Source organism: Symphalangus syndactylus, chromosome 9 (genome assembly GCF_028878055.3).
Source record: "Symphalangus syndactylus isolate Jambi chromosome 9, NHGRI_mSymSyn1-v2.1_pri, whole genome shotgun sequence".
Classification (NCBI taxonomy): Eukaryota; Metazoa; Chordata; class Mammalia; order Primates; family Hylobatidae; genus Symphalangus; species Symphalangus syndactylus.
The window spans coordinates 132,743,023-132,756,952 of record NC_072431.2 but is presented as its reverse complement, the minus strand read 5'-3'; the positions used below and the strand labels follow the sequence as shown (position 1 = coordinate 132,756,952).

Sequence of the window (13,930 nt, the reverse complement as noted above, 5' to 3'; positions counted from 1 at the left end):
TCTTAGAAACTATAGTACAAAGTCACAATCATATCGACATCGATGCAGTGAAGATTACAGAATTGTTCTGTCACCTGCAGAAGAATTCACCTGCTGGGCACTGATCACTTCCTGCCAATAGTTAATACCTCCTGGTCCCAGCCTTCCCACAGCTTCTATTTCAGTGTCAGGACTCACCTGGTCATGCTTTCTTCTTACTCTTTCCTCATGGACCCTGAATCTCAGGACCAGGGTGACCTTTCTTGTCCTGCCCCCTCCTCGAAAGAGGCCCTTTGCCTCTGATAAAAGACCCCTCTATATTATTTAGCTTCCCATTGTGACTTTTTGGAAAATTGTACAATATTGTCCTTGTACAGTATTAATATTCCATATTCAGTAGAAACTGTCCATGTAGCCATAAGAGTGGATCAGGGGAGCTAGGACTGTCTGTAGCGATTGTCAGAATTCAGTACTTTTTTTGATGTTTCCAACCTGATTAGGGAATTCAAGTGGATAAGGAAGGAGTAATTGTTTGAGCTGATAAGTTGCGCTGGCTGCAGAACAGACACTGCTCTTGCTTGTTTCAACTCAAAATAGGTCTTTGTGTCCCTGAGTAGGAGCAAGGGAGGTTGTATAAGGACAGCAGCTTTGAATACTCTGCTTCTCATCAGTCTTAAAATGTTAATTAAAATATACTTTTCTGATTTGACCCAATAGTGTTTATCTTTTTATGTAGAATTATATATCTCATTGAATTATAAACACATCAAAAATATGAAAGATGAAAAAAATATGGTCTGTTTTCTTTGAAAAGGTGCTTAAGAGTAGTTTGAAAATAGCATTCGCATACTAATAAGCAAAATTTACAACTTTGGCCAAATGTGGTGGCTCATTTCTGTAATCCCTGCACTTCGAGAGACTGTGGTGGGAGGATCCCCTTGAGCCCAGAGGTTCGAGATGAGCCTGGACAACATGGTCACACCCTGTGTCTACAAAAAAAAAAAAAAAAAAAAAATATTTAGTGTTGTGTGCCTGTGGTCCTAGCTACTAGGGAGGCTAAGGTAGGAGGATCACTCGAGCTCAGGAATTCAAGGCTGCAGTGAGCTGTGATCCCACCACTGCACTCTAGCCTGGGTGACAGAGTGACCGACCCTGTCTCTTAAAAAAAAGGAAAAAAAATTTGCAACTTAATTTCATGAATGGATTAAATGTACCCAAGCAGATATTCTTTGGACAGGTGAATGAGTCAAATGCTCTCTTTAGTTATATTTAGTGACATTCTTTAAAGTACAATGGAGCTGAAAGTAACTTCTCAGATTTCTTTGCTCTCAAGGAAGGTGATTATAGATCTAGTGCTGTTTACCTTCATCTTTATCATTTCCCCAAGCAACAACTGACAGCAGAGAAACCAACATTGCTATTGAAGGCTGAGAGGCTTGGCTTGCCTGTAAGAACAGCTGCATGGCATCCTTTTCTTACACCGTGGTGTTGGATAACTCCTAGATGTAATACAGCCCCACTTAATTTTTGTGTAGTTTTGGTCAGTGTTTTTTGTATTCAGTGCAATGCTATGTGTATGCTGATAGCCGCTGGCATTAGCTGATCTACTCTATAAGTATTATGTTATTTTTTAAACCCGTCCATCCATCCATCCATCCATCCATCCATCCATCCATCCATCCATCCATCCATCTTGGGCTCAAAGCTGTACCTGGAACACACCGAGTATGTTCTCACTTTACGTGCTATTCTTGCTCCCCCAGATACTCCTCCCCCAGATAATCATATGTATGCCCTCAAAGTTCCCCTCAAGTATCACTGTATCAGAAAGGCCTTCTCTGATTACCGTATAAAACTGCCCCCTCCCCATCACTTTCTGTTCCTTTGTCCTTCTTTATTTTCCTTTGTTGCATATTTACCGAGTAGTATCTGATAAATACGACTTATTCGTTTATTACGTATTCCCTTACCCCTCTATAATCTACACTTATTGAGAGCAGAAACCTGATGTAATTTATCCTGCTATAGCTCTAGCTATGACAACGGTATGGTGCATAGTAGTGTGCTGATATGTCTTCTTGGCTGAGTTATAATTTCCCATATTGTTTTTTAGCTATTATAAACATAGCTGTCATCCTGTATTGCATTTGTCATTCTTTTCTTATTCCTAGCTTTGATTACAATGGTCTTACACATTTTCTTAGAATCATGTGTTGGAGTCAGAGGCCAGAGTAGTTTCCCTATATCTGGCCACTGCTTCTTCAGCTTACCAGGAAGAAGACTAAGATTGTTTTCTTTCAAAGTCAACTCTTGATGTAAGCCCACTGGGTTCACACTTTCTCTGATATCCTCTTTCCCCTCCCCCTGCCTTTAAAAATTTTGCTTGTGCAAGCAAGAGAGCTTAAAAGGTGGGTCCTAGCTGGGAGGTGTAAGGATACACATGACTTTCTACCTGGGGAAGGAATATATAGTCTGTAAATCCCAGGACAAAAAAATCATTGATAAAATTTAAGTGGTTTCAACATGGCATTAATGTATCATTAAAAAAAGAGAATACTTTTGGTTTCTTGTTTGATTGTTTATGTATGTGATCTAGAAGTGGTGATTCAGTTCTGAATGGAAAGAAGTGTACAGCCTCAACTTTGCAGTATTGTCTTCTCTGTGAGGATAGAAAATAAAATTCCTTGCTAAATGTTAACATGGGAACATCTTAGAGGTGACCAAGAGCCACAGTCCTGTGTTTTTATGAGAATGCAATCTTAGATTTACTTATTTATTTTTGGAGACACGGTCTTGCCCTGTCACCCAGGCTGTTGTGCAGTGGCCTGATCTTGGCTCATTGCAGCCTCCACTTCCTGGGCTGAAGGGATCCTCCCACCTTAGCCTCCTGAGGAGCTGGGACCACAGGCATATGCCACTATACCTGGCTATTTTTTTTTTTTTAAATTATTGACACGGAATCTCCCTACGTTGCCCAGGCTAGTCTCAAGCTCCTGGGCTCGAGGGATCCTTTCATCTTGGCCTCCCAAAACGCCGAGATTACAGGCATGAGCCACTGTGCCTGGCCTATAATCCTAAATTTAGATTAGTTGTAAGAACTTTAGAAAACTTGTTAACTGCTGAGCTTATTGCAGGTTTAATAAGCCTACCCTGCCCTACAGCTTGTATTTTAATACAAAGTGGAAGAAGAATTAATTGACCTCTGGGTAAAATTGCTAATAGAATTGATTCCTATTTCTTTTGACCTTAAGTTTAAATTTCTTAAAGGACCAGTTCCACAAGAGGTAAACAACCACAAGATTTCTTCAACATTAAGTTATAAATAATTATGAACTGTAGGGTTTTTTTTTTGGTAGTTTGTTTTTGATAATGGTATTTCTCCACCATTTTTGTTCTATAACTAGATAACAGAGGGAGAGAACAAAACCTCTAAGAGTTGGCGCCATCCACTTAGCAGGCCTCCAGCAAGATCCCCGATGACTCTTGTGAAGCAGCAGGCGCCAAGTGATGAAGGTGAGATGGTGACCCTTTTTAGGATTTTTTTTTTTTTTTTTTTTTTGGTGTGTAAAACAAACTATTGTAAAAAAAATTGCTGAATAGAAAAAAAATTCAACAAGTAGCAAATACATACTATTAAGAGATCATACATAATAAATAATTTACAGGTAAAAGGAATTTGGAACTTAGAGATAAAGACTTACTTCATATAAGCTAGTCTTACTACTGGTAAAAGTCTTCCAGTTTTATGTGATGGGGTAAAATCAGTCAGCCTTGACATACGTTTTAGGGTTCTACAGAAGAAGCTGAGACTCATTTCTCTAAAGGTGTTAGATTTTAGAGTTAACATGCTGTAGGTTGCTTTACATTGTCTTTACTTTTTACTTCAACTCTTTACATTACTTTAACCACCTTCAGTAAAAGTCTATGTGCCATATCCTTTTCCATATCCTTTTGTAACTGGTGTGGGGTGAAACATCCTTTTTCCTTCACTAGATTGCTGTGACGCAGCTGGATGTAACGCAGTTTCATTTGCAATCATTTACCATTCCTGGATGTAAATTTATCTTTTTCCCTCTTTTGTTCTTTTTTTAAGACAGGGTCTTGCTCTGTTATTCATGCTGGAGTGCAGTGGAGGGTGATCATGGCTCACTCCAACCTCAACCTCCCAGCCCTAAGTGATCCTCCTACCTCAGCCTCCCAAGCAGCTGGGACCACAACCATGCACCATCACGCTTATTTATTTATTTTATTTTATTTTATTTATTTTATTTTATTTTTTTTATTTTTTTTTTGAGATGGAGTCTCGCTCTGTCGCCCAGGCTGGAGTGCAGTGGTGCAATCTCGGCTCACTGCAAGCTCCGCCTCCCAGGTTCATGCCATTCTCCTGCCTCAGCCTCTCTGAGTAGCTGGGACTACAGGTGCCCGCCACCACACCTGGCTAATTTTTTCTATTTTTAGTAGAGACGGGGTTTCACTGTGGTCTCGATCTCCTGACCTCGTGATCCGCCCGCCTCGGCCTCCCAAAGTGCTGGGATTACAAGCGTGAGCCACTGCGCCTGGCCTGGTTAATTTTTTAAAAAAGAAATTTTTGTAGAGATGGGTTTTGCTATTGCCCAGGCTGGTCTTGAACTCCTGGGCTCAAGCAGTTCTCCTGTCTCAGCCCCTCAAAGTGCTGGGATTATAAGCATTAACCACTGCATGCCTGGTTACCCTTCTTACCTTTCTTTTATAAAAAAGAAATGTTTGTTGCCTCAAATTAAAAATCAGATCCCTGACTAGTAAGTGTCTTGTATATGTCTCTTAGCATCATGAAGGCCTTATTTTTTCTGTGTCTAGAGGATTAATTGAGGCAGGTTTTCTGTTAAGAGTCCTTCTCTGAAGTATTCTCCAGTTTTACTCATGGAAATTATTAACTAAGTCCATGTGTCTGTGGGAATGCTGTTAAATGAGTAACAAGAAGCTCAAGTTTGTTGTTTAAATAAATTTATCAGAGTAGATAGATATCTTTCACAGATTTTTTCCCCCTTTCACTCACTTCTCTCTTATGTCCCATGTTTAGTTAGAAAACCAGATCATGGCTGGGCATAGTGGCTGACGCCTGTAGTCCCAGCTGCTTGGGAAGCAGAGGTGGGAGGATTGCTTGAGCTCAGGAGTTTAAGACCAGCCTGGGCAACTTGGGGAGACCCTGTATCATAAAAAAGTAAAAATATCATGAATGTAGGGATTAGGGATCGTAGTAGTTTCTATAAAACCAATCCAGGGTTGAATTCTGACTCAAGTAATAGAAGTAATGAAACATACTTGCATTTATTTCCATATATCATAATGTTGAGTTCTTTTTTTTTTTTTTTGCTACTTTATTATACCCAGTACAAACCATTTTCCCTTTGGTGTTAAGACAATTATATGACAATTCTGTGTAAAGTAATTAATACTTAATGTACAATACTCATGATTGTAATTACCCTTTCCCATGGTAGACTCTCTTCAGTATAACTTTTGTAAAGGGAATAGGCTATGGTAAGGCTGTACCAACACATAGAGAAGGCTGCTTTCTCCTGTGTCCTTATTTGCCTAGGAAGTTTATTTTGATGTGGGCCATCATAAATTGGCCCAGAGTTTCTTTTTGGAAAGCAGTTCTGATTTCAGTTTGTATAGCTTGCAAAATTTATAAATGGATTGGTTTGATGAAGTCATCTCAAGGGTTTGAGGTTAAATATTTTGTAGAAGTGATGATTGTAGCTTTTGCAACAGTCTTTCTTTCCTTTCTAGTATGTTAAGAACCCCTGATGACCTCTGGGGATTTTTCAGAATTGATTAGAAAAATCAGAGAAGTTTTGTGATGGCTTAAGGTTTTTACAAGCTTTCAAACTGACAACAGAGAATATTCTGTTGCCCGAAGTAAATTATTTACATCACTGGGAACTTGAATGTTACCTTAGCCGTTTGCCTCTGTGTCTATGTTGCTTGCAAAGTTGAAAGTGAATAAACATTATCATTGTTAGATTGTTATGTGCAGTGAGTTTTTTACTCACTGGGAGCATACACGTCCAAATCCAACTTCTTTTGGGAATTTTCTGTCCTAACTATTCTGCTCATTTTGCACTCCTCATATGTAGGAGCATAACTGTATTAGAGCACAGGACAATTGCATCTTTAAACAACAGTGTCTTCTATTGGTGAACGAGCATTTCTCTATTGAAGCTGGAAAGTTTCTCCCTAACAGAAAGGCTGCACAGGGTAAAGTGACTTGGACCTCTGGGAGCTGCTATGCCACTGGGAGCTGAGAGATGAGCCACTTGTACGTTGCTGTTCTCTTTAGGACAGTGCAGTGGCTCTTTGATACTCAAGTAACCTGAAACACCATAGATCATTCTGACTGATGGCACATCCTGTAACTACAGGATCAGGAAGGACTTCGTGATTCTTAGCCTGTTATTTTCTGGGAAAAGATTTTCCATGTTGAACAGCAAAACATGAAAGTTGGTGGTGGTGGAGAAGAGGGGGCTATGTAATAAAAGAATGATGATTAGAATGTATCTTTACATAAAAATTAGCATCTAACTTATTCTTTTTTGGTGAAAAATAATGTTAAATATATACTACATGTTTATATTTTATAATTTAAATGAAAATACTAAACTGCCTCTTTCTTTCTTTTAACTGAAATGTTTTTCAGTTGCATTTTTTTCTAAGGTTAGGCAGCTGGATAAGGTGACAGAAACTTCAATTAAAATTCTTTTTATTGCCCAGTTGTTTAAAAATTATACAAATGTTGTGTTGAAACCTAGACTGACAAGCAAAGCTGTTTGGGTTGTTTTATTCTCGAAGTATCCAGGATACGTACGTATTCTTCTATTGCCGTTTATTGATATTATTGGCATATTCCTGCTCTTTCCTGAGTTCACTGTCCATAGGGAAGGAGGATGTGTATGAAGTGCATGGGTGAACTATGCATGCTCTGGTGCACCCATGCCCTTAGGGGAGAGGGCAACGCTGTCTCTCTGGCCATGGAATGTACTAGAAGTGATGAACCCACTGAAGGGCAGCAAGCTTAGAAATCTGTGGCAGTATTTCTTTCTTTCTTTGTTTTTGGTTGGTGAGGATGCCTGCTCAGAAGCTCTCATGTTTCCTGGAATTGTAAAATGCTTCAGTACAGGTTAAATGCTCAATTTCTTTATGTGGCTTTGAAACCAGTTGTCATTCAATGCTACCTGCTCTCTCTAGCTTCATTTCCCTCAGCTTTCCTACATGAGCCTTCCTTTCTGTTTAGACCATCATTCCCCTACCTTTTTAGCACCACGCACTGGTTTTGTAGAAGACAGTTTTTCCTTGGATAGGGGCAGGGGGATAGGGGTGGGGATGGTTTTGGGATAAAGCTGTTCCACCTCGGATCATCAGGCATTAGATTATCATAGGGAGTGTGCAGCCTAGATCCCTTACCTGCTTGGTTCACAATAGGATTTGTGTTCCTATGAGAATATAATGCCACTGCTGATCTGACAGGAGGTGGAGCTTAGGCCTCTGCTCACCCCTTGCTGTGCGGCCTGTTTACTAACAGGCCACGGGCTGGTACTGGTCTATGGCCTGGGAGTTGGGGACCCCTGATTTAGACAACTTCTGCTTACCCTCCCCCCGTTGCTTTTGCTTCCATGCATTTGCCCAGGCTGTTACATTATGTGTGGCACTCTTTTCCTCCTTGGAATGTTTCAATCCCTTGTCACCACTCACCTCTCCTCTTCCACCTCTACCACTCATACACTCCATATGTGCTTGGTTCTCTTGCACCACTGATCACCTTACGCTCTGGTTTGTTATTTGTCTGTCCATGTGTCTGTCTCCCCACTCTAATTCCTCTCCTTTGCTTCCCCTATTATGTTTTTGGTAGTGAACATTTCACTGCAATCATGGTAGCTTAAATCACTTATGGATTCAAGAGCGGGAATGCCCTGGATAAGGCAATCAGTAATCCTTGAAATCAGCCATTAAAAAGTTAAATACCTCAACGTGTTACATACTGTCATATTAAAAGAAAAACATAAATCCTTGTGCAGGAAATAGTCTCCCTATATATGTGTATAGAAAAACATATTGTTTTAATTACCTGTAGAAATGTGATAAATTATATATTTAATATGTCAGCTCTTTCAGTTTTGTATCTTGACAGAATTGAAAATCTCTCTACCACTGTGCCAACTTCTAGAATTACCTCAAAGTTAAAATGCAGCTGACCCATTGTAGATGCGGCTGGTGCCTTGGAGTTTGAGGGCTTTTGGAGCTGTGACATCACGTTGGGTCAGTAAGTGACTCCGTCTTAAGGACTAGCTTATTTACGCTATGGTGGCTGTACAGGCTGTGGTGGTCCTGAGAGTGGTTTTTTTTTTTCCCACTCACGACAAAGGATTGATGCCTACTGTTGTCTTCAGCACATTAATTAGAGAATGGGTTTTTTCCTAGGATTTTTTTTTTTTTGGATTGCTGAGAAAGGAGTGTCGTGTGAGGAAGAAAAGAAGAAAGATCAAGACTAAGTCAGTTCAGGAGAAGTCACTAGTGAACTTAAATTTCCTAATCTTTGCAGTTTGTATTTCTGTTGCTTTATAAAACCATTCTTTGAAACATAAATGTGTGTACATACACCTGTATGGACACAGACACACACACACACACACACAATGTGATATTTCCACATAGAGAATAGTTGCCATGGAGATGAAAGCCTACGTTGAATAAGTTAAATGTCTCATAAAAGGGAATTGTTCAAGGGAAGCATGGTCATGGTGTAGCAATTCACTGAAACATTATGCAGCTATATAGAATGTTTTCAAAGTATCATCTTTAGCACTCTTGGGATAATGCCTCCAATATAAGGTTAAGTGGTAAAATACATTTCAGCTAGGTTTGTTTACATTGGAAATATTTTGAGGCAAGTAATTATCTTTTTATGGTTTCAGAAAGTACTTACACCTTTGCAGGTTTAAAATTTTTTTTTTTCTTTTTGAGACAGCCGTCTCGCACTGTCACCCAGGCTGGAGTGCAGTGGCGCGATCTCAGCTCACTGCAAGCTCCGCCTCCCGGGTTCACACTATTCTCCTGCCTCAGCCTCCCAAGTAGCTGGGACTACAGGCGCCTGCCACCACGCCCGGCTAATTTTTTGTATTTTTGGTAGAGACGGGGTTTCACCGTGTTAGCCAGGATGGTCTCGATCTGACCTCGTGATCTGCCCACCTCGGCCTCCCAAAGTGCTGGGATTACAGGCGTGAGCCACCGCGCCCGGCCCTGCAGGTTTTAAATTTTAAAAATATATTTAGGGGGTACAAGTGCAGATTTATTACATGGATATACTGCATAGTGGTGAAGTCTGGACTTTTAGTCTAACCATCACCTGAATAGTGTACATTGTACCCATGAGGTAATTAATTTCTCATCCCTCACCAACTTTGGTATCTGTATTTGTTGCCTTGCTGCCCATTTTGATGTCATTCAGACTCACAAATGTTTTAAGCCACGGCAAGCTTCTTCTCACTAGCATTCTCATCAGCAGCACTTTAATCGTGCTGACGCCAACTCCAGAACTTCCCTTGAAGTGACATTGGACTAATAATCATCCTGTATTGACATCAGTATCTGAACATGTGCTTTATCACACCTCCGTCCCCCTTTTCCTGGCCTCATGGTGCATTGTTTGTTCTTTGAAGCTTTCATCTTGCACATGTGTGCATTTGTTTCCCAACATTTCTTATTTTACTACATTGTTTTCAATTAAAAATGGAAAAATTGTTTTCAATAAAAAATTTCCAGCTTTTCCTACTGTTACTTCTAGTCTGCTCACTGCTTTTGTGCTTATTGTGCATCCAATCCCCTTGGTTAAGAGATGAGGTTAATGATGTTTCTAATGCAATTGTAAACTAAGGACAAGCCGTGCTAGTGTACAGAGGACTTCGTGAACATGGCATTTGCTGACACAGTGATACTCCTCTGCTCAGCGATTCCCACCATGTGCTAGTGGTGAGTATAGCTAACATACTTGTGCTGACAGTGAAGTTTTGTTGGAGTCCGTGAAAGTTAACTGGAAATTTATAAGAAAATTGCAAGACTGTTATTAGGTGATTTTAATTTTATTTTTTATGCTGATAATTTTTCATATTTTCTGTGACAAACATTTCTTTTATATTTGGCCAAACAAGTGTTTTTTACAGAGTGTCAATATGATGGAGTAGGTTACCTGATAATACCCTAGGTATAAAACAACTAGAAATAATGGATAATATAAAATAAACAACTTTTATACTTGCATAGAGAGGCAAAAATAGCACAAACGATAATATCTCTCCATGCCTACAAATCAGGGTCGGTCGGTTCCAGCACTCTACTATGTGATGACTCGGTGCCTGCGTTTACAAAGTAGTGATGGTAGCAGCACCTGCCACGTGGAGGAATTGTTTTGAGGGTTAAAAAAGTGTTTGGCACATAATGACTGTTGTTGCTGTTGTAAGGAGGGGGAGAAAGTGACAGCTGATTGGTAAGGGAGAGCCAAATTGTGGCCGTTTAGGAGAAATTTGCCAGGACCAGAATGGGTGCAGAGCGATCAGAACTAGGACGCTAAAGGACCCCTCAGACATGCAGAGCTGGAGTCTTAAAAGCCTACACCTTTACTTAAGTGCACACTTGAGAAAAAGAAAAAGTGGAAAACAAAATCAAGAAACAAACAAAAACAAGAGAGCTTGCTTGCCTGAAACTTAGGCTTGGATGGTGAAGGGCAATATGATAGAAGAGGAAGTTATTCTAAGAATTCCTACCCATGTGGTCAAGTTTATACCTCTTCTTCTAAGTGAGAAATTTCAAATGAAACTTAGGCTGGTGATTAATGCCTCTAGGGCATCTGGCACAAGCAGTTGCAAAATCTTTGAACACCCAATGAATAAAAGTCTGGTTGGCTAACAGTCAACAGATTCTGGAGTCTTGACTTTGTGCTTTATATGTTTTTTGACTTTGGGTAAGTCCTCTCTCTGGCCTCTTTCTTCCTGTGTAAAATGTGAGGCTTGGTCATGAATGATAAGTGTTCCTAACCTGTAAGTTCATGTATGGATTTTGGGCATTTTGAATCCCCTGAAATAGCATGTGGTGACAGGTTGAAGGCTGCTTTTCCAAAGAGCTGATTGCCATTAATCTAAAGTTTTACTTATAACTCTTCAACTATAATTTTATGTTTTCTGGAATAATTAACACAGAAAGTTGGAAAGATGCAGATAACCAAGTGTACTGTGTTTAGTCAAGTGCAGAGGCAGCCTCATCTGTTAATACAAGTTTGGATATTGGCAATATTCAGATTAAAGCCCTGGTTTTGGGTTTGATTTTCTCTAATCTGAATTGTTCAAATAACTCTTCATCAGTCATCACTTCAGCAAGTGCACTACTGTAATGAGCTGTTAAGCATCTTTTTGAAATTAAAGACAGCTTACACCCTGATCCCTATCTCTGTAATGTCTGCATGCCTTGAGGATTAGATTAAGAGTGTATTTCAGGCAATGTTACAGTAATTTATTTCTTGGGAAGTCTGTATATATATAATATTTTATTCAGTAATGGATTGAATATAGAGACGGAAGAGGTGGAATTGGAGATCTTTCTTGGTGTTTAACCATCATTTAACCCATCTAACCCAGGTTTTCTGTTATTTTGAAGAATAAAATGTATACATTTATTCACTTTTAAGTAAGTGAAATCTCAGGAAGTCCCGTTTGACAAAATTTGATTACTTCCCTAAATGGTTTCCTCTAGTTCACATTTCTTTTATTAGAACAATTGTTTATAGGCTGGGTGTGGTGGCTCACGCCTGCAATCCCAGCACTTTGGGAGGCCGAGGCAGGCGGATCACCTGAGGTCAGGAGTTCGAGACCAGCCTGGCCAACATCGCAAAACCCTGTCTCTACTAAAAATACAAAAATTAGCCGAGTGTGGTGGCGCATACCTGTAATCCCAGCTACTTGTGAGGCTGAGGCAAGAGAATCGCTGGAACCTGGGAGGTGGAGGCTGCAGTGAGCTGAGATCACGCTATTGCACTCCCGCCTGGGCAACAGAGCAGGACTCTGGTTCCAAAAAACAAACAAACTGACAAACAAATAAACAACAACAAAAAAACAATTGTTTATAAGCAGTTGAATACTAAACTGGTCCTATGTGTGTTTTCCCAGGACTGGAACTGCCCACTGATTGCACTTCATTCTAGGTTGTTTTTTTTTTTTCTGGCATTGCCTGGGATTTCCTATGGTATTTTCTGAGTACTTCACCCCGTGTTTTGTAGTCATCGTCCTGCTGGTACTTTTAGTACACAAGCTGGCTCTTAGACACTTTGCAATTGTCCCTCAAACAAAAGGACATTACTTAGAAGTGGAATTTAGAAATAGAACTAGAAATCAAAGAGTTAGAATTTAGAATTAGCTGTTGCCCTTTACCTTTTGTAGATAGGTGTTTGGGGAAAATTATGCCTCCCTGCTCCTGGCAAGCTGTTACTCTCTCTGTTTTAACTATATTGATGTAGATTTGCCAGTCTTAATTTTGTGTCTCTTATTTTAGGGATTTATTAAGTGAATATGTTGACTAAATATAATAATGATGTCTTTTTGATTCAGAAATTACAAATTTTCTTTTAAGTATTAAATATAAATCTTATTTTAAATATTAAAAACAATCTTTTGTTTTCCAGATGCTACTGGGTACATGACTGTCTGCTTTAGGGTAGGCAGGCTGCAACCTGGCTTAGTGAATAGGTACATCTCTCACTGAAAGTCTTTCCCCTCCGTAAAAAGTTCCTTTCCCTGCCAGTTTTGAAAAATAAATGCTGTTTGATGGCTGCTGCATGTCATGCTCCAAATGTTATTAATTTTTACATAATGATCTCTTTGTTCCATCAATTCTTTTTAGCTTGAGGTATTACTATACTTTCAAAATAAGCACATTTATAGTTCTGTCTGTTTAAGCAATAAAACAGCAAATTCAGCAGATTGCTAAGTAGATCGGCTTGGAATGTTTGTTGATAGGTCACAGCCAGTGTTTTCCTGCGTTATGTGGACACAAAACATTAGATGTTGTTGGCACTCAGATAAAATGGATATTTTATCTAGTGCTTAGGTTTGTAATAATAATTTGGTGTTTTCAGTTTAGCTTGATTTCTGTCAGTAAATTCCACTGGAAGTCCCAGTGGCACTGATTTTTATTGTAGTATGGTGAATAAAAATCAAAACCACCTCACTTATTATGCTAGTGGCTTGGTCAGGTTTTGATTAAATTAGAGACAAAAATGCTGGCTTTATAATTTATGTGATGCTGTTGCTTTCTGTATTTCTTAAGTTGAATTTTGAAACTTTTCTAAACAATGATTAGCATGAAATCTTAAGATCAGGTTTCTGAATGTGCTAAAAGCATGGAGATTGTAAGATGATAATAAAGAGTTTGATTCTTTTGAGTTCATGTATGCCTTGTCATTTTTTTAAAATTAACTTATAAATACATTCAACCATAACCTTGTTACTCTTAAAGTCTTGTGGAGAACTACCCAGGGACAGATTTTGATAGCACAGTTTCATGATGCATTCAATTCTTTAGAAAAATAATGATTGTATTAGGTTGTAATATATATGAAATTGTCAATATTTGAAATTTTTTTTACTCTATGAAAACTGCAATTTCATACAATCAGGTGTGTTCCTTTACATTTTTTTCAACCTGAACATAGTTTCTTTTTCTTGGAGACAGAATGTCTTAGCCTTATAGACTACTGAATTAGCACATATTTTGGTACACATTTTTTTCATTGTTATTTTCACCTTTTCTTTGGTTGCAAAATTAGCTCTGAAGATGGAGAATCAGCATGGAAAGTTTATGTATATTTTAAATTTTAATATTGTGGTGACTTTATGTCTTCATATTCTTTGTTTTGCCACTGGCCAATGAA

At 39.0% G+C, this 13,930-nt stretch overlaps 1 protein-coding gene across 11 annotated transcripts in view; it reads left to right on the top strand.

The window, feature by feature from the left end:
* KDM4C (lysine demethylase 4C) overlaps window positions 1-13,930 on the top strand; it is a 421,337-nt gene that overhangs the window by 226,899 nt on the left and 180,508 nt on the right. For all 11 annotated transcript variants that reach the window (XR_010113578.1, XM_063609188.1, XM_055294283.2 and 8 more), the window contains one exon: window positions 3,384-3,492. Coding sequence is in view for 10 of the 11 variants with exons in the window: in XM_063609188.1 (XP_063465258.1) it covers window positions 3,384-3,492 (109 nt within the window). In the remaining variant the exon portion in view is untranslated. The remainder of the gene's footprint in view (window positions 1-3,383; window positions 3,493-13,930) is intronic.